Raw genomic sequence first — 21,960 nt, forward strand, 5'->3', positions numbered from 1 at the left:
TTTTAAAAAGTTTTCTTTTAGAATTTATAGGTTTCTTTGGTTATTAAAAAAGATAAAGTTGAATTAAAATTTGAGTAGATGGGAAAGAATGCTTGAAATAAAGATAGATTTTAATTTTCTATTTTAAATTTATTAATTTAATTCTAATAAAGCGTGTGTATTGTAAACGATGTGATTTGGGTATAAATGGACTTAAATATAGAAGTTCGGATTGATTGGAGCTAAAACATAAAAATGAGTTTATTTGGACATTAATTCAAAAGTTAGGGGTAAAATTGAACTTTTATCCTGTCCAAAAATCTAACCACGTTTCGAGTTTCAACTTGGTCCTTTGGAAGCACAAGCATCTTTAACTTGTTCCACAACGCGCCACGTTTCAACGTCAGATCGATCATATCACGTGGTACATCACGTGGCCCATTCATTTGTCTACCTCAGTGACGAGAAAAAGGGACAAGATCGCCTCAGATCCATCGAAACCTATCCACAGCCCGGCTTTTGATCTCATGCCATCTCAGCAAATTTACAATCCACGTAGTGGATGACATGGCATAATTTTGAACCCCCACTTCTCCACATCAGCACGAGTTGGGTTCGCCCGTAAAACATATTTCTTTTGAAGTATCTTTGCGAATTACCTTCCTCTTCCCCGTTTCCCGACCAGTCAAGCAGTTTTCCTTCCAAGTTTCTTTTCTTTTCAAACAAGCCCTAGAAAAGCACAGAAAATAATGGCTTGAGTCTTTAAGCTTTACTTAAGTAATCTTCAATTTCTTCGTTCAAAGAATTTTTTTGGAACGAACTTGGTTACAGAATCGAGCTCGCTTGAAGTTTATAAGGTATAATAATCTCTTATTATTTGGTTATTTACAAAAAGCAACTTTCTCAAATTTTCCTGGAAAATGAAAGAACTATTTTCCCGAGAGGAAACTCAGAGTTATTTAATTTATTGTTTTTTTCCTGAAATGTTAATTTTTATTTTTCAAAGAAATTAATTAATTTTCTCTTTTCTTGAAGTTTATACAGGCATTGAACTTTATTTCATTTTCTTTCTCCCCGGTGAAGTTTTGAATTTTTCTTTTACTGAGAATGGTGGATTTCGGAAATTGATCTCCGCTAACAACTGATGATAAGAAAAAATTTTAGCATTTTGTTCTTTATATTGGTTTTGATTGAAAAAAATAAAAAGAAACTTGGTAATTAAAATTTTGAAAAGTTCTGGATTTAAATGTTTCTTCTCATGCATTTTCGTTGCTCTGAAGCTGATTATGAGGACTGTATTGATGTCTTCTTTCTAGTTTATTTGAAGGTGTGAGATTGATTATCAGGTAAAAATTTGGAAGATTTTCATAGTTATAAATCTGTTTGGGCTTCGAAACAATTTAGGGAAAAACGATCTATATATAATATATACAGTTTTAGGATTCAAGGGAGGCGCCTCGATTAAGCCTGATAAGTTGAAAATAGAGAGGCTAGTTTTTAGCCGTTGCAAATTTCATGCAAAATATGATTTTCTTTTTAAATGACGATATTAATTTTTTTTACTGTTACATTTATTCCTCTTCCTCTTCTTCTTCTCCTTCTTCTTCCCTTAAACTTAGGTAAATTTTCTCAGGATTTAAACTGGTAAAATTAGATTCAATTCCAATTTGCTGTCTTCTCTTCTAGAAATTTAAACCAACTTTTTTTTTTTCAAGAAAATATTTGAGATGCTGTGAGATTCTGTTTACTCCCTCAGGAATTAGGGAAAGAAACGGATTCTCTTTTAATCGACTGCTTTCATATTATCAAAGTTTCATAGCATAACAAAGAAGAAAAACGCAGTAGTTATGCAGTTTTACTGGAATTAACTGGGGTAGTACGTGCGAACTGTATGAGTTTTTTCCCCTTGGTTCAGTGGATTAAAGTTCAAGATCTAAACTTCTATTTTCTTTTCCTTTTTCGACATTTAATTTTAAGTGTATGGAATCAGATTCATTTTCATATGCAATATCGGATTCTTCTATTTCCATTTTCTGTCTGAATGTTTTATTCTTGACGGAGAAATCAACACGTTTCTTTTTTGCTCAATCGTCTGCTTGCTGTACAGATAGAAGATGAAAATTTTGAATCCTTGATGTTTTGATAATTTGTGTTTAATTTGTCTACTTCGTGTTTGTCAACAATTCTCCAAGTAATACTGCTTAATTTAAATATTTCTACCACAAACAGTTTAAAATAAATAAAAGGATCAGAAATTCTTCTTCTTTTTTTTTTTTTTTTTTTTTCAATTTTCCCTATAATTTCTCAGCAACTCATCAACCAGTATGTATTACATTAGTCAACTATCATAATGTTAGTTTTGAAAATACTTTCTATTGTTTATGGATTTCTAGATAATGGCCTTTATGCAGAATCTTATATGGACTGTGCAGGATTTGTTGAGATCTGGTTGCTTCTAGTGGAATAAGGGAGGTTTTTCATTAGCTGAATCTAGCATGTTTTTCATTATTGTTTTTCTGGAATCCGGTTGATGTGGATAGTTCAAATGAATAGTGATGGTCCTATGACTGATGGGTTGGCAGAACTAAATCGTGATGTTCAAGATGAGCATGAGGAAACAAGGGATGGGATCATTGGTGAGGGTCAGGAGCTCTCTGAGGAAGATGAGTCACGGATTAATGAGGAAATAGAAGATGTGAATGATGGGTGCATGAAAGTAGTGCAGGTCCAGGCTCATGACCAGCCTTCTAGGCAGCAGCAACATCCTCAACGGCCTTTGGTTCGCTGGGAGAGGTTTCTGCCGCTTCGGTCGCTAAAGGTTCTGCTGGTGGAAAATGATGATTCAACTCGCCATGTTGTTAGTGCGTTGCTAAGAAATTGTGGCTATGAAGGTAAGCATCTTTATGCCACTAACTGATTCTTGCTTGCTTGATCTTAGTTTTAAAGTGGTTATTTTGTAGGACTAAATTAACAATTGCATGAGGTAATATATCAATTCTTATGGTTATTTTATGGTTTGATTAGAGGATCATAATATAAATTTTGGTAATGTGAAAAGAACATGCATGAGTTACTAGTGACATGTTATCATGTATTTTAGACTGCTCAGAGCCTTCAACAAAAGTAAATTAGATTTAAGTGAGTATTTTTCCCCTCCTAATGCTGCTTCTTGTACTTCTTACGTTGTTTAACTTTCCCTAGTTATTTTTTGATCTATGCATACTAACTTGTCTGCAATGTAGCCAGAATGCTGGTTTGTTTTTCCATTTTCTATTGTAGTTGTTTTGAACATCTGCTCTCACTTTTGTGGAGAAACCTTTGTATTCGTTCAAGTTCTTTACTGCATTTAGGGGTGCAGTTCTCAGTTTAAACTGAAAAACGAAACCGGCTTGATTTTCTGGTTTAAATGGTTTGGTTCCAGTCGAAGTTTATAATAATTTTGGTTAATCGGTTTGGTTATTTATATCCAAAACTGAGCTGAACCGAAATTCAATATTACATTGTTTTGAGGTTATTAGTATACATGTTTATATTCCTCACCCAGTCCACCCCCTTGTCCCCCGCTTCCTAGAGATGCAAAGAGTCAAAGACCCATAAAAGAGTCAAAAGACCATTGGCTGTAACCACTAGCCATTGCAACTTCACAAAAGATGCATGAGACCCATTGGCGCATTGCACCATTGTGGTCCATCAGAGACATGGCCATTGGCCATGGCAGCACAAGTCATGCTCGCCTTCCACCTGGACACCATCAAAGGCCATGCATGCCTTGTACCTTGGTGCCATTAGAAGCCATGCTTGTCCTGCCTCTCCTTGCATCGGATCATCAAAGAATGTCTAGGATAGTATCCTGTAATTGTTGATTGCTATTTGAGATTTCGTGGTGGAATTTGTTGTGGAAACTGTAATTGTTCATTGAACTTGTGGATTTGTTGTTGTAAATTTGTAGATTGTTAAGTTGATTGATATTCTTGTTCTTCTCCTGTTGAGGATTTGGGGCTCGGCCACTGTGATTCTGGACTTTGGAATTGTGAGCAATTGAGGGTGAGAATCCGACGATAGCATTTTGCATGTTGGGCTACAAACCGTTAGTTCTTAACCGAACTGGTTCGGTTCAATTCAATTCAATTCTTCTCTATATTCAGTTTGTTTTTGGTTAGCATTTTACTTGAATCGGTTTTCGGTTTTTCAAACTCCCCTAGCTGCATTGAAGTACTGTGTATTTTATTATCATATAAACTCCATTATTCTTTAACAAAAATATAACTTTTCTGTTCTTATGATATATTTTACCAAAAATATAGGGCTTCAAACAGTGAACATGATTCTTGCTTGCCTGATCTTTTTTTGAAGTGGTCATTTTTGTGGGACTAATTTAATGATGCACAAGGTAATATTAATCTTAAGGCGCGGCATGCATGAGTTATCACTATAAGTGACATCTTATGGTGTAGTGTAGACTTCTCAGTTAACTGATCAGAAAACAAAATAGATTGTGAGAGATTATGTTTTTCCTCCTAGTGCTGCTTCTTGTTCCTCTCAAGTTTAATAAATCCCCCTACGTATTTTTTTGATCCATGCATAGTAACTTTCTACCCAATGTAGCTACAATTACTTTTACCGTGTTATTTTTCCCATTCTTTATTGGATCTGTTTTGAACAGCTGCTCTCTCTTTCGTCGATTGCTGACCTATATATTCCTTCAAGTTCTTTGCTGCATTGAAGTATGATGAGCATATACAGAAGGAGATGGAAAAAGAACAGCATGTTAAAGGAAGGGGTAGAAGCACATGTAAAGTATATTCTAGAAGACCCAAGATGTCAGTGGATGAGCTGGCATAAATTCTGTTATACCAGAATACATGAAGCATGTGAGGAGGGCATCAATTATGTGTATAAATAATAGAGTATGATAGAAGGAGGTATGTAGTAATTACTGTTCTATTAGTAGTTCTATGCTGGGAGAGACTGTTTACTCTATGTATCCATTCAGCCATTAATAGAAATTCTTCCTTCCAGTGATCTCTCTTCTTTCTCTTACTCTCTTTAACCATACAAATTCCTTTCTTTATCATTTGGTCTGGCCTGCCATCCGAATGCTCCAAACTAGAATAGAAGCCAGACTTGAGTCGGTAGAGAGGAATTTGTTCCTGCTCAAAGATGGCTTTTCGAAACTCAAAACCGATAATGAAACTATTCATTCCAAATTGTCCTCCATTGAGTCCTTATTACAGACCCTCCTCCGCAGCAAATATGTGGTCAATGAAGGAGAAGTGTCCACTCAGCTTACCCCAAATATTCTCACCCTTTCTCAACCAAACACCTTCATTCACTCCACTCTTTTATCTTCTCCTCCATTATCAAAGACCTTGGAGATAGCCAATTTCAATGGTATTGATCCCATTGGGTGGCTTACTAGGGCTGAACAATACTTCGAATTAAATCGCAGTCAGCTGGAGTTTAAGGTCATGATGGCCATGGTCTGTATGGTAGAGGGTGCTCTACATTGGCTCCGTTGGCTTCAGCATCGACAACCACACCTCACTTGGGAACAATTTTCCTTAGAACTTGTGAATTGTTACATGTTGATTTGATGATGAGTCCTTTTGAAAGGCTTGTCGCTGTGAAACAAACTGATTCAATTGATTCCTATATTGATGAGTTTGTCACGAGAGCTGCACAGGTTTCTAGCCTCTCTGATTCCCATTCATTGGGTTTCTTCCTCAATGGCTTACGTGAAGAGATTCCTATTTGGTTGCGCAGCTAGGATACTGTCGATCTCTCTTGGACAATGGTTTGAGCTCGAGAAGTGGAACGAGAATTACAGGTGACATTTCCTCACAATATAAAATCTCCTCTTCACACCCTCAGCCTACTCCTTAATGGGGCTTGGTTATCGACCCACCTTTTCTTCACTAACCACTTCTTCTCACCCCACTCCTTCTGGCCCATCATCACTACAACCCAAGCCACCTAATAAATCCACATCCTTTACCACCCGTCCTCTCCCTTCTTCTTCCACTGCTTCCAGCAAATCAAACCCTCCTCCTGAACATGCCAAACTTAGAAATACCAGATTTCTCTCTCATTAAGAATATAATGATCTTCGTTCTCGTGGATTATGTTTCCATTGTAAACAACCATACTCTTCCTTACACCAATGCCCAAATAAATCCTTGCGTATGGTGATTGCAGTTGATGATGAGACCCAGATGGATGGCGTAATGTTGGATTCCATTCCGGAGCTACCACCTACTACTTCTCCCGAGATTATTGAGTCTTACTTTGCTCAACTGGATCTCTCTCTCTTTTTGATGGGTTGAATTTTTCGCCCAAAAACAATGAAGATGCATGGCCAGATAGTTGATACACAAATCATCTTCATGATTGATAGTGGTGTTAGTCACTGTTTTTTTTTTTTTGAAACCATGGTGCAAAATCTCTCCTTACTAGTTCAATCCACTTCTTCTTTCAGTGTCAAATAGGGGGATGGGCAATGCCTCACTTCTTCGGGTTATTGTCCGACGCTCTCAATCAAGTTGGGTTCCTTATCTATTGCGCTAAATTGTTATGTATTTCCCTTAGGTGGTGTTGATGTAATTTTGGGAATTTCTTGGCTAGAAATGTTGGGAGATGTTAAGGTCAATTGGCAATGGCTCACCATGTGGTATCGTCATAATAGAGTTTTTGTAACTTTGCAGGGTAACTCATCTTTAGTTCGCACTCCTGTGCCTTTACACTGCTTGCTTACTATTCTAGAATTATTCTGTTTCGAAGGCAACCTCTCAATGGTTCTTCCTCTCTCTCTCGGACCCCGATCTCAACAATTATCTGCCCTAATCAACCAATTCCCAACAGTATTCTCTGATGCAGTTAGTCTTCTCCTACTCGGCATTTTGATTATCACATTCCCTTACAGCTAGGGGTGACCTCTATTTTTGTGAGACCGTATCGCTATAGCCATGACCAGAAGGATTATATAGAGAAGATGGTCTCTGAAATACTTGCTGCGGGTATTAACAAGGCAAGTTCAAGCCCTTTCTCCAGCTCTATTTTGTTGGTGCACAAAAATGGTAGTTGGCGGTTCTGTGTGGACTATCGTCAACTCAACAAAGTGGCCATACTGTAGTGATATCCCATCCCTGTTATTCAGGAACTCCTCGATAAGCTCCATGGTGCTTCTTACTCCTCTAAGATCGATCTTTGTTTTGGGTCAAGGAGGCAGATATTTTGAAAACAACTTTTCGTACACATTCTGGGCACTATGAATTTGTTGTGATGCCATTTGGACTTACCAAAGCTTCGATCACCTTCCAAGCTACCGTGAATAATATCTTTCGACTGTATTTATGCCGGTTGGTTCTGTGTTTTTTTTTCTAATGATATCCTCGTCTATAGCCAAACATGGGAGGCACATCTTCATCACTTATAGTTACTTTTGAAAGCACTCCATGATTAGAAGTTTTCTGCAAATTACAAGAAGTGTGTCTTGGGGAAGAAATCTTTGGAATACTTGGGTCATATCATTTCTTTCAATGGCATAGCTATGGATCCCAGTAAAATATCTATTGTGATGCGTTGGCCAATTCTTAAATCTATCAAGGGTGTTCGAGGATTTCTTGAGCGCATAGGCTATTATTGGCGGTTTATTTGTGATTATGGAACAATAGCCTATCCTTGAATGTAACTTACTACCAAAGAAGCTCAGCAGAATTTCCACTGGACTATTCTGCCCAATCTGCATTTGATGCTCTGAAGCTTGCCCTCAGTACTGCCCGTGTTCTCACCATGCCGGATTTTTCTTGACAGTTTGAATTGGAGTGTGACGCGTCAGGGTGTGGCATTGGTGCCATTTTGACACAACAGGGGCTCAGCTTATGAAAAAGAACTAATGGCAGTTTTAGCAATTCAGCATTGGCGCCCTTATCTTTTGGATGGATCAACGAAGCCTTTGACACCTTTTGGAGCAGTCGATTCTCACTCCAGCTTAGGAAGGTTGGGTTTTGAAATTTTTGGGATATCGTTTTGTGGTGGAAGACAATCCGGGCTGTTCTAATCAAGGTGCTGATTCCCTATCCCATAGAGAAGAGGATTTAGTTGAATTAACAGCCTAGAGTCATCCTTGTTGGCTGGATTTCAATGAATTGGTGTTTGCAATCCAAAATGATCCTGAACTAAAAGTGATCATGGATGATTTCCAGCTGGATTCTACTAGCCATCCTTCTTATTCTTTAATTCAGCAGTTGTAATTCTTTAAAGGAAGGCTTGTGATTCCAGCTCAGTCTAAATGGGTTCCCCAATTCATAGTTGAATTTCATTCCACGCCCATGGCAGGTCATTCAGGTGCCTTCAGAACTTACAGACTATTGGCAAACACTTTTTATTGGAAAGGCATGATGCAAACTTTTTATTGTAGGGTTATATCAATGGTATCGAGAAGCAGCCAGATAGCACAAATCCAACCTTTCCCCAGAGGGACTTAGACAATTGTCTTGTTGTGGACATGGCTTATCAATTCTATGCTACCCCAAATCTCTAAATCTTATTTGTTTTTAGATACTGTTGCAATGATACAGCGAGCACTTTCCTTGACCTATTCTAAGATTGGGATTGATGCTTAGATTTTTGAGATCTGGAATGAGATCCATAGCACTAAGGAGAAGTGTCAGTCTCTCAATATTTTTCCCGAGCTAGGTGGATTGTGGCAAGGACTTGATTACTATAAGCACTTCCAGGCAGATTATACTGGGGACATCGTCAAGTTTCAAAAACTGATTGAAAAGGAGCGCAACTTTGACTTCCTAGCCGGTCTGAACATTGAATATGACCTTATTAGGCTTCAAGTACTCGGTAATGACCCTTTTCCCTCTCTTGAACAAGCTCATGTCCATGTTCAGCAGGAAGAAAGCCGAAGAGGCGCCATCCTCTACAACGCACCAGTAAAAAAAGCTGGTATGATGGTTAATTCTGTCCTATCAAAGGCCAATCCTTCCAAGAAAGATCACTTGCATTGTGATTATTGTGGAAAGCCAAGGCACACCAAAGAAACTTGTTGGAAGTTGCATAGGCGTCCTACCAAGGATCATTGGGCAAACAAAGCAACACAAAGCCACAAGCTAATCTGTCAGAGGCAGTTGAGGAAGCACTTAAGGAGTTAACAAGCTCCTCCACCCAAGGATATCTCCACCAAGATTCTTTCCTTATGAAATTTTGAGTCTCAAACGCTTGTTGTCTCACCTTGACTCATTTTCTGGCACAATGTTAAACTTTGTGAAGTCAAGTAATACTCTCACTTCCTATGTTGCTTTCTGGATTATTGATTCTGGTGCGAATAAACACATGACAAGCTTGTCTAAGGACTTTGTTACTTACTCTCCATGTTCAAATCAAGACAGTATTCAAATAGCTGATTGCTCTTTTAGCCCTATATTTAGGACAAGTTCTATTATTTGTGCTCCCTATGTTAAGCTTTCTTCGTTCTTCATGTTTCTCAATTTCCTGTTAATCTTTTATCGGTCAGTACTCTTACCAAAGCTCTTTATTGTAAAATTGAATTCTTTCCTGATTATTGTGTTATTCAGGACCTTCAAACTGAAAAGAAGATTAGCAATGGTAGGCTATATGATGGCTTGTATATGTTTGAAGGGCATCTAGATCTTAGTCGGGCCTTTTTTGGAGCAAATAAGGATTTTAATCGGGAAATGATACCGTGACATAGACGGTTAGGATATCCATCTTTTTGGTCTTTGAAAAACTATATCCTAAGTTATTTTCTAGGACTCAATTTGACTATTTATTTTGTTATTCTTGTGAGTATGCCAAACATACTGAAACCTCTTATCCATTGAGCAATAATAGAAGCTCAATTCCTTTTATGACTATTCATTTTTATGTTTAGGGACCTACACAGATTGTCTCACTATCTTGTAGTCATTTGTTTGTTACCTTTATTAATTGTTTTACTCGGATGACTTGGGTCTATTTGCTAAAAATCAAGAGTGATGTGTTTTCTTACTTTCAATCATTTCATAACATGATTTGCACTCAGTTTGATGCTAAGGTTAAAATTTTAAGAACTGATAATGCCACCAAGTACATGGATCATAGTTTTTCTACTTATCTAGTGTCACATGGGATATACATCAAACTACTTGCCCTATACCAGTGCTCAAAATGGTGTTGCTGAAAGGAAAAATAAGTATCTGTTAGAGGTAGCTCCATCCCTTTTGTTCACTATAAATCTTTCAAAAACGTATTGGGGGTTAGAGGTAGCTCCATCCCTTTTGTTCACTATAAATCTTTCAAAAACATATTGGGGGTGCAGTTCTTGTTGCTGTTTATCTCATTAACAAAATGCCGCTTAAGACTCTTGACTTCAAAAGTCTTTTAGAGGTTTTACAAGGGGTTAATACTTATACTCTATGTTACTGGGACTCAGGTACGGGTGTCGGATACAAATGCATATTTGTGTGTCAGATTCATGAACTTCCTAAATAGAAGATGTGGGGATATGGATCCGAATTCAGACACGGGTACTCGGATATGCTTATATAATAAACTAAACTAAAGGACATAATAAAAGTATGCAAAAAGAACCATTGTCTAAAGGTAACCAATATCCAAAATACAACCAAATAAAACATAATTAAATCGACACTGTTAATATATTCTAATTATACATTAATATTACTGCCGTTTCAGTAACCCATTTTTAGTACTGTAGTTAATAGCTTGGCACGTTAAATTTGAAGTTTAGTCTTCAATCACGCATGGGAAGAGAAAATGATGCATTGGAGCTTGAATTTGAATGCGAAATATTTGTAAAGAAAGAGCAAAATTAAACACAAATTTAAAAGTGGCGGCCACTTAACTAATAAATAAGGAGTCACATAAGCACTTTCATTTTGCCGTCTGCCATCTTAATAATGTATTATTTTAAAAACAATTAATTAATCATTTTTCTCAGCCGCAAGAGGAAGTTTGAGGGCTCTTAGTTGCATGCAGCTGTATACCTCGTATAGTGGGCGGCCACTTTTGGAGAGATAACCACTGCCACTGCTGTCTCTAGTCTCCACTAGAATTTTTTGGGCGGAGGTGGAACGCTCTTCACGAGGTATACAGCTAGGTGGAACGCTGATGGTTCAATTGAGAGACACAAAGCTAGACCGGTGGCTAAAGGTTTTATCCAGACTTATGAAGTAGATTATCAAGAGACATTTGCTCCTGTTGCTAAGATGAACATGATTAGGATATTGTTATCTTGTGCAGCCAATTTGATTAGGACTTGCATCAATTTGACGTTAAAAATGCCTTCCTTTATGGAGATTTAGAGGAGGTGTACATGGAGAATCCTCTAGGATTTATGATAAGAACACATAAGGGGAAGTTTGTAGAGTGAAGAAAGCTTTGTATGGTTTAAAACAATATGCTAGAGTGTGGTTTGAGCGATTTAGCAAAGCCATGAATTCCTTTGGATATAGACAGAGTAATGCTGGTCATACTTGTTTATTAGACACTACAAAGGTAAGATCACACTACTCATTATCTATGTTGATGACATTGTGGTAACTGGAGATGATTGAGAAGAAATATCTTGACTAACAGATTCTTGCTCAAGTGTTCGAGATTAAAGATCTAGGAAAATTGCAATATTTCTTGAGAATTGAAATAGCCAAATCAGAGAAAAGAATCTTTATCTCTCAAAGAAAGTATATCCTAGATCTCTTAGAAGAAACTAGTATATTGGGTTGTAAGCTTGCAGAAACTCCTATTGAGAGCAATCATAAACTACACTCAAGAATTGGTGATTCAATTGACCAAGGAAGATATCAACCTCCTGTACTTCTCTGGATCATCACAAGGGTCTCTGTCATCCTTTGTGAGATATATGTTGGGAATCATTGGTGTGTTACAGGATTTAGCTTCCATCTTTTCAATTTCTGCAATCCTTTGAGACAGGAACATTTCCTATTTACTCCTCAAGACTTCGATTCCCAAGAAATATTTAAGCTGACCCAAGCCTTGGTATGAAAACTTGTATGCAAGTAGTTTTTGAGAGAAGAGATCCCTGCACTATCATTCCCTATAATGACAATGTCATTAATATACACAACAAGGAGAATAATACAAGTATAGCAGTCACACTTGCTTTTTTTCAATCCAAATTCTTGAACAACTTCACTGAACTTGCAAAACCATGCACGGGGACTCTGTTCCAAACCATACAAAGATTTCTTCAAAAAACAGACTTTCCCATGCTCTCTCGTAGGTTTGTGCATAACCTTTGGGGACAAGACTAGCCTTAAGTCTCGCTACGGAACCATTTGGATTGAATTTGATGGAAAAAAATCCATTTATAGCCCACAACCTGCTTGCCAGACGGTAAATCAACTAGTTTTTAAGTATGATTTTTATCTAGAGTCTTGATCTCTTCAAACATTGTGTCACGCCATCTAGAATGGGCTAGGGCCTCTTTAACTGTCTTAGGTAAAGAAATGGAATCTAGAGAGATAATTAAAGAGGTAGAAGAAGGAGACAGGTGACCATAAGGAAGAAAGTTAGCAACAGAATAAGTAGACTTACATTGTTGTTTACTTTAACGAAGACTAATGGAGAGGTCAAGGTCACTTGATGGTGGATTCGACGGCGAAGAAGATTATGGCACATGACATGTATTATTAGGTACTGGTCTCTGAGAGTAAACTTGAATAACTGACGGTTTATCAAGATGCTGAGTACTAGGAGATATGTTAAGGCATACTCGAAGAGTTCCCGCCATCAAATATGATTCTACAGATGAGCTACTCATCATCCTCCTTTTGACCAGTAGAGGTTTTTGTAATAGGATAAAAAAAATTTGCTCGGAAAAGGCTACATCTGTTGAGACCAGATATTTATTGAGATTTGCAGAGTAACACCGATATTCCTTTTAAAGGCGAGAATATCCCAAAAAAAACATGCACTTTAAATTTTTAGGATCAAGTTTAGTCACATGAGGTCTGACATTCTAAACATAGCAAGTGCTGCAAAAAAGTCATGGTTCTAGAGGAATAATAGCTTCTTAGGAAAGAGGACATTATAAGGAGTATTATCGTTTAGTACTGTAGAAGCCATGCGATAAACAAGAAAGCATGCAATGGAGATACTATCGGCCCAAAATTGCTTAAGAACTTGCATTTGAAACAACAGAGCTCGAGCAGTCTTAAGAAGATGTCGATTCTTCCTTTTAGCTACCCTATTTTGAGCGGGTGTATCAACAGATGATGATCGGTAAAGAATACCATATTGAGTTATATAAGGTTAGAATGATTTTGACATATATTCTTTAGCAATGTCGCCTTGCAAAATTTGCATGGAAATATTAAATTGAGTCTTGATTTCAACACAAAAGGTAGAAAAATAAAAAATACTTTCGAATGATGCTTCATTAAATAAATCCAAGTCATTCTAGAGAAATCATCCACAAAAGTGATAAAATATTTGAATCCAGTCTTAGACGCAACCAGACATGGGCTCAAACATCCAAATAAACTAATTCAAAAGCAGACTCGGCTCCTTTATTGACTCTAGGACTTTAAAAGCTTCGATGATATTTTGCAAAATGACATGACTCACATTCTAATGAAGATACCTCATGAAATGAGGGCATAGCCTCTTTAAAACTGGTAAAGAAGGATGTCCCACCAATGTGCTTCGAACGAAGACATGACATTGGAGCAGACTGAAACACCCATGCATCCAAAATGTGGAGACCCCAGATACATGTCCTTTATCAATAATCTGTTTTGTCACAATATCTTGAATGAGACAAATGATCAGGAAAAAAGAAAACACAATATTTTAGGTCTTCGTTAAGTTTACTCACAGAGATTAAATTAAAGGCAAAATTAGATAAACTTAGCACAAATGATAGGGTAAAGAAAGAGTAGGTTTAACAATTTTAGAATCCTCAATAGTATAGGTTGACATCAACTATAGTAACTATAGTAATAGGAGAAAGTGGTTTATGAGATCAAAAGTTGGCAAAAATACGAGGATTACCTGTCATGTGATCTGTGGTACCAGAATCAATGATCTATTTATGTGAAGAAGAAATAAGATAAGTTTTACCTGTCTGAGTTGCTACTCGAGACATTAGAATAATTTCAGTAATATAGGTCTTACTGTTGGAAGCGATTTCAACCAAAATGCTATACTTCTACACCACCTTACAAATTAAAAGAAGATAACATAACCTGTTCGTAGCAAAAAAGGAGGCCAAACTTATCGATAGTAACACCTAACCCAGTGAACAGTATGCTACCACTGAAGAACACTTCCCAATCAACATCAAATGGCTGGAGTTCCACTGGAGACGTGCTAGAAATGGCCGATCGATCGTCGAAGAAGAAATCGGAGGACAGATGGACGCCACACGCACTCCCATGTGGTTTTGCGTGAAACTGAGTCGAAGCTTGGATCGGAGCATGAGCACCACTCGCGGCAGCTCTGGTCACCATTTTTTGGGGGCGGCCGGAAACAACGTTGCGTCTCTCCTTGTGTCGGCAGTGAGACCAACTGGGCACCCAAACTTGGTGACCCAACAACCAGTTTCTCAACCGGAGAAATCCAAAGAACATATACTGGAAATTAGCTTTAAAGGCTCTGATACCATGTAATAAAACATTGAACAATTGGATAATTTCTATTTGTTTTCTCTATTGAAGTAAGTGTGTTTATATATAGATTATAATGTCTTGTTAAGACAACTCCTAAGAATCCTCTATTAATCGATTAGTATCAATTAGTCTATGATTGTGTAATCTCATTTAATTATGTATAAATTATGTTCACACACTAACAATATACAAGAAAGAAAGAGTCTTTTACTTCACTTTTGCTAAGGGCACTTTTGCATCATGAAATGAAGTTGCACTTGGTATATGATCTATGATTGATGGGACTTTTGCAAACTTGTTATGAGGAAGGAGTAGGGGAACACTTGGCCCTCTACATAGCTGTTGAAGGTTTGGTTGGAGTCTTTGAATGAAAGCCAAGGTCTTACATTCAGTTTAATATCTCTATTTGAAATACTAGGTATTCTTGTCTTTTTGCAGAAATAATTACTTGATGGATTTTTGGATGTTTTGCCTTAACATTTCAAGTTGATCTTGGACAACGTGCCTTTGGCGTAATGGGACAATGTGATCTTGTGAAATGGGACCAAAAATCTTCAAAGGGAAATTTCTCATTTAATGGTTTACTGTTTTTCATGTTTTAAGAAAGTGATACATTTATCTTATCAACCTAGCTCTCTTTGGCACTCTCGAAGTACGTTATCTTGTTTAATTTTTCTTTAACCCTCTCTTTTCCCTAGGTAGATAACACTTCCAATCAAAGCTACCTTATATTACTTATAGGTATTAAATTTTTGATATTTGCATTGATCTTTGTTTTTTTTACTCTGGTTCTTTAGTTTTATGTTCTTAATACTCCAAATCCCTTTCTTGTGTAGTGAACTTTTTATTTCTCAGTCACAAAGCCATACAATATGTTTCTCAAATACTTTGTGACTCCTTTTTTTTACCCAAAAGACATGTAAGGTTGTGCTTATTTTTTTTTTGACCTGGTAAGGTTGTGCTTAATTATGGAAAACTAGCATAGATTTTTAGAAGATTTTTTTCTAATATTCAGTTTTCCTATTGTAAAAGTTCTCCAATTAGAAAACTAACATCCAGTTTTCTAATTTATCATAGTTGTAGCCTAGTCTTAGGAAGACTTAAGAAATCCTCCCTCATTGAGCAAGCTTTTGAATGTGAATTAGTCCCAAATATATTTCTTATCATAGTATCAGAGTTTTTTCTTGTCATAGTATCAAAGCCTTGCTAATCGATATTGGAAGATGGCTTGTCATAGTATCAAAGCCTTGCTAACCGATATTGGAAGATGGCTTGTCATAGTATCAAAGCCTTGCTAACCGATATTGGAAGATGGCTGTTAACTATCCTATATTGGTTAATGTATGTGGATGATATGCCCCTTTATAAAGATTTGGACAATTCTTCCCTCTTGAACTAACTTATGGAGTTGAATTAGGTGTAGGTCTTTTTTCGTAGATGTATCATATCCTCTTTAATTGGTGTTGGGTCTCGCATAAGAGACAATGCCAAAGAATATTTTTCAGTAAGCTTTCAGACCTGTGTGACACAAAATGGAATCTTTCATCAATCTTCTTGTGTGAACACACCATCTCAAAATGGTATTACTGAAAGAAAAAATTGGCATCTTCTTGAGGTATCTCAAGCTTTTCTATTTTAAATGGAAGTTCCAAAAGAATCTAGGACAAATGCTATTTCTACAGTTTGTTTCTTATTCAATCAGATGCCATCTTTTGTTTTTTATAGTGATATTCCTTATTCTGTCTTATTTCCTTCTGTATCATTGTTTTCTGTCGAACCTCATATGTACTTGCTTTGTATGAGATGATCGTTCACATATCACTAAATTGGATCTCAAATCTCTTAAATATGTCTTTCTTGATTATTCCAATCTTCAAAAAGGTACATATGTTTCTCTTCAATCCTTAATCATTATATTGTGCCTGTCAATGTTACATTCTTTGAGTCTACCATTTTTTTTCTCTCCATCTCCCATTAATAAAAGTCAGGAGGAGGATGATTTATTAGTTTATTCTGTTAAACAAGTGTCTATACCTTAACCTCCTATAGGTCCATCTAGTTCGGCGTCTGTTCGTCCACTTATTGTTCATGGTTATTCTAGGAGATTGGAGACTCTTGACTCAGGCCATCCATCAACAACTTCTTCATTATAAGACTCAGCCACCATTCGTAAACATAAACATTCTTGCACCTATCCTATCTCCTCTTTTGTTTCCTACGAAAAGTTATCCTCTTTTTCTCATTGTTTTGCCACTATTTTAGATTCTATTCAGTTCCTCGAATTGTTGGTGAGGCATTATCTCATCCTGGAACTGAATTGTTGGTGAGACATTATCTCATCCTGGCTGAATGCTGCAATGGAGGAGGAAATGGTGGCATTGGACACTAATGGTACTTGGAAATTGATTTCTTTGTCTCCAGAAAGCGGGCGATTGGTTGTAAATCGGTATTCATGGTGAAGGTTAATCCTGATGGGACTATTCTTCGTCTCAAGGCCCATTTTGTTGCTAAAGGTTATGCTCAAATTTATGGGGTTGACTATTTTGACACTTTATCTCCAATTGCCAAGTTGGCTTCTGTTCGGCTGTTTGTTTCTTTGGTAGCTATATATGCTTGGCCCCCATATCAGTTGGACATTAAGAATACTTTTCTCCATAGTGATCTTCAAGAAGAAGTTTATATTGAGGAACCGCTTGGTTTTGTTGCTTAGGGAGAGTCTGAAAAGTTTTGCAGACTTTGAAAATCTCTTTATGGCTTGAAACAAAGTTTTCGAGCATGACTTGATAGATTTAGGGAGGTAGTTAAAAGTTTGGTATGTAGATGAGTAAGTGTGATCATTTGGTTTTCTATAGAAACTTTGATGGTGGATGAATTTTGTTAGTAGTATATGTGGATGATATTGTTATGGCAGGTAGTGATGTTGTAGACATTACATCTCTAAAAGAGTTTCTCAAGTCATAGTCTCATACGAAAGATCTGGGATCTTTGAAATTCTTTTTGGGTATTAAGGTTACAAGATGTAAAATAGGTATTTTCTTATCTCAAAGAAAGTATGTTCTTGATTGTAACAAGCTAGACTTGTAGTATCAATTAGATTATAAGACCTTGTTAAGGTAACAAATCATACAAGATGTAAAATAGGTATTTTCTTATCTCAAAGAAAGTATGTTCTTGATTGTAACAAGCTAGACTTGTAGTATCAATTAGATTATAAGACCTTGTTAAGGTAACAAATCATTCTCCTAAAAATCTTTTATCTATCAATTAATATCAATTAGACCTATGATTTTGCAATCTATTCTAATTATTTACAGATTATATTCACACTATAACATTGATCCATTGGCAGAAACAAAAAAAGTTAGGTGCTAAGCTTGCAATGCATCAATGACTCCGAATCTCCAACTCACTACAAAAGGCAATGAGCCGTTTACAAATCCTGAAATGTACAGGAGATTAGTGGCAAGTTACTATTTGACAATGACTCGTCTAAACATTGCATATTCAGTTGTCATTGCTTGTTGGGAAGCTTTGGGACAAATTCTTTATTATTTGAAGGGAGCTCGAGGGCGTGGTCTCTTCTATAGTAATCATGGGCATTCAAATATTTTTCTGATATAGACCGGGAAGGATTAATGATTGATAAGAGGTCAATAACAGGATATTGCATTTTTGTGGGAGGCAATGTAGTGTCATAGAAAAGTAAGAAACAAACTGTGGTCTCTTGATCCAGTGCCGAATCAAAATATCAAGCATGATACAAGATGTATGTGAAGTTCTATGGGTACTTTGATAGAGTTTTAAAGGAACAAGCTTGCACAAATATATAGAACTGAGAAAATAGTTTGTATTACTAATGATTGAATTTCTCAAGCTTCCTCTATAGACAAAATACTCTAAGAATCTCCCCAGTATGAAATTCCGAGACCGGCATAAGCTGAAAACAAAATAATAATCTCAATATCCGCTCCTCTGTCCAATTCTATAATATATAGTTATTACATAAATGATTACTGATTTTCTCTCTCTGACATTTGTCTCGTCCTTTCCTTTATTCCCGCTGCTGTAACAACTTCCTATACTTTTGGAATATTTCTGCTGGAGATGCTTGACGGTCCTTTTTAATTTTCTTCTTGAATAGACCTTCATCTGTTTCGGCCCATTTATGGCTACAGGATGACCCAAGCTCTAGTAAAACAGAATTGTCGGTATTAAATTTAGAAAAATAGAAGAGAAAAAAAATAATGCAAGAAGATTTACGTGGTTTGGTTGTGAGACCCTACAAACACAAAACTCAAAGGGCTACATGGCTACATCTTTATTGAATTGGATTATTAGTCACATAATACAAAGGCTTCCCTATTTATAATGGAGGATTCAAGACATATATGGTATAATACTATAAATTAGGGGATTCTCCAATTATAACAGGAATGTATCAAATCCTTCTATTTTAGGAATATATGGATATATATTATTCTATTTATTTAGGAATACAAATTATATATTAAATAGGAATAGCTTTTCATAACACTTCCCCTTAATTGTAGCATGAAATCTCTTCAATTCTAACAGTCAGAAAGCTTCTTAAAAAGTAACGATCAAGGAGGATATACTGAAAAATTTTGGGATAGAATTTATTTATACACAAAAAATCAATCTAAATTAGGAATATTTATAATAGGAATAAAATCTCTGTAATCAAACCCTATAATCAAGCCTAATTAGGATCTTAAAGATATGAATTCTCCTAATTAAGAACCTTCTATGTTGATCAACGCTCCCTCTCAAGTTGGTGCATAGATATCACACGTCCAACTTGCAAACCACGTCAGTTAGCTGTTCATCGAAAATCGCATGATCTAATCTCATGATACCATTTCTTAACTTTTCTTTAATGAAGTGTCAATCAATCTCTATGTGTTTCGTTCGACCATGTTGAACCAAATTGTAAGCTATACCGACGATAACTTTATTGTCAGAGCACAACAGGAGTTTGTCCTTTTCCAACAGTTTCAATTTCTCCAACAATCTCTGCAATTATAGGAGTTCACAAACACCTTGTGCCATTGCTCTATATTCTACCTTAGCACTTGATCGACCAACAACACTTTGCTTGTTGCTTCTCCAAGTGACACGATTTCCTTCCACAAGTGTGCAATAACCACTAGTCAACCTTTTATCATCAAGGGATTCACCCTAATCTGTATCTGTAAATGTGTGTATGTGGAGATGACTGTATTTAGAGAATAGGAGACATTTTTCTAGAACAGACTTCAAGTATCGCAAAATGCAAAAAACAATTTGCATGTGTGACTTACAAGGATCATGCATAAACTGTCCGACTAAGCTGACTGCATATGCTATGTTTGGCCGAGTATGCGAAAGATAAATCAGTTTGCCTATCAACCTTTGATATCTGCTAATATTCATTGATTCACCACTCCCTACTGCTGGTTTGCAGCCTAATATAGCTGCCATTGCTCTATATTCCACCTTAACACTTGATCGACTAACAACACTTTGCTTGTTGCTTCTCCAAGTGACACAATTTCCTTCCACAAGTGTGCAATAACCACTAGTCAACCTTCTATCATCAAGGGATTCACCCTAATCTGTATCTGTAAATGTGTGTATGTGGAGATGACCGTGTTTAGAGAAAGGAGACATTTTTCTAGAACAGACTTCAAGTATCGCAAAATGCAAAAAACAATTTGCATGTGAGACTTACAAGGATCATGCATAAACTATCCGACTAAGCTGACTGCATATGCTATGTTTGGCCGAGTATGTGAAAGATAAATCAGTTTGCCTATCAACCTTTGATATCTGCCAATATTCATTGATTCACCACTCCCTACTGTTGGTTTGCAGCCTAATATAGCTCTTTCTTTCAAAAGATCTAGAATATATTTTCTCAGAGAAATAAAGATTCTCTTATTTGATCTGATAACCTTTTGAGCCAAAAGCTTTTTCAACCGAGTCATCTCTTTAGTGTCATCTCCTGTCATTATTATGTCATCAACATAGACTATAAAAAGAGTAATTTTACTCTTGTGATGTCTGATAAATAGGGTATGATCAACATTGCTTTGTTGATAGCTAAAGGAAATCATAGCTCTGTTGAATCGATGAAAGCCTTCTTTAGCCTGCACACCTTTTCTTGTGTTTTTTCATCAGTAAATTTATGAGGGATCTCCATACACACTTTCTCCTTCAAGTCTTCTGGACGAATGCATTTTTCATATCAAATTGTTGTAGGTCCTAGTCAAGATTGGTAGCGCAAGATAGCAATACTCTGATTGAGTTCATTTTGGCAACAGGGGTAAATATCTTCTGGTATTCCACTCCATAGGTTTGAGTGTATCCCTTGACAACTAGTTTGGCCTTAAATCTTTCAATTGATTCATCTGTTTTGTGTTTCATAGTGAACACCCATTTGCAACTAACTGGCTTTTTTTAGGTGGAAGAGATCAACTCCTGGGTCTTATTTTTAGCCAAAGCTTTCATTTTTTCAATCATTGATCCCTTTTAATTAGAATCTTTGAGAGCTTCTTTCCAATTTTGTGGGATAGACAACGGAAATAGACAAGGCAAAGGTTCTATAGGATGGAGACAGAATCATAAGAGAGAAAGTTAGAAATAGTGTTTTGTACAAGACCTAACTCTTTTTCTTTGAGTAATTGGTTTATTTAGATTATCAATAGACTCAAGGTTTAGGGATGACTCACCAGATAGAGAAAAAGATTCAAATAAATAAGGCAAAAGCTCTATAGGATGGAGATAAAGTTAGAAATAGAGTGCTTTGTGCAAGATCTAACTTATTTTCTTTGAGCAATTGGTTTATTTAGATTATTAATGGGTTTAAGGTTTAGGGATGACTCACCAGATGGAGAAGAGGAAAACACTGAGTAGGCTGCACAATAGCTTTTTCTGCTTCTATTTTGGCTCCTTCTTGAGTATCTCCTTAGATCTGGTTTATCCAAACGCCCAATTTGGTCACCAATAGTCTCCCCTTGTATAGTATAGACTAGTCTAAAACATTTTAGAGTTATAGGACTAAAAAATCGTCTATTCTCTTGTTGTCCTCCCTTTGAAGAGGTGGTGGGATAGTACTGAAGTAAAATTCAGTCTCTCTAAACGTAACATCCATACTTCTAGATGGAGGGCGGTAACATTTGTAAGCCTTTTGTGCGGAAGAGTGCTCAATAAACACACATTTAAAAGCCATTGGATCAAGCTTCCTATATATCCTAGTATGAACAAAACACGTGCATCGAAACATCTTTAGTGAAACAGTGTAAACATTTTTGCCTTACAACAT

General features: G+C 36.5%; 1 protein-coding gene across 4 annotated transcripts in view; it reads left to right on the forward strand.

Annotated features, from left to right (window-relative positions):
* The first annotated feature begins 620 nt into the window (after positions 1-620).
* The window catches only part of LOC110618481 (two-component response regulator-like PRR37), a 47,984-nt gene continuing 26,644 nt past the window's right edge, over positions 621-21,960 (forward strand). The window contains exons 1-2 of one of the 4 annotated variants that reach the window (XM_021761620.2): positions 621-836; positions 2,412-2,870. In XM_021761620.2, coding sequence (XP_021617312.1) covers positions 2,510-2,870 — 361 coding nt within the window. In that variant the 5' untranslated portion in view covers positions 621-836; positions 2,412-2,509. Of the gene's footprint in view, positions 837-2,390; positions 2,871-4,002; positions 4,024-21,960 lie in introns of those variants that run through there. The other 3 variants (XM_021761619.2, XM_021761618.2, XM_043958356.1) reach the window with 3 other exon arrangements.

This window comes from Manihot esculenta, chromosome 7 (assembly GCF_001659605.2).
Source record: "Manihot esculenta cultivar AM560-2 chromosome 7, M.esculenta_v8, whole genome shotgun sequence".
NCBI classification, from domain to species: domain Eukaryota; kingdom Viridiplantae; phylum Streptophyta; class Magnoliopsida; order Malpighiales; family Euphorbiaceae; genus Manihot; species Manihot esculenta.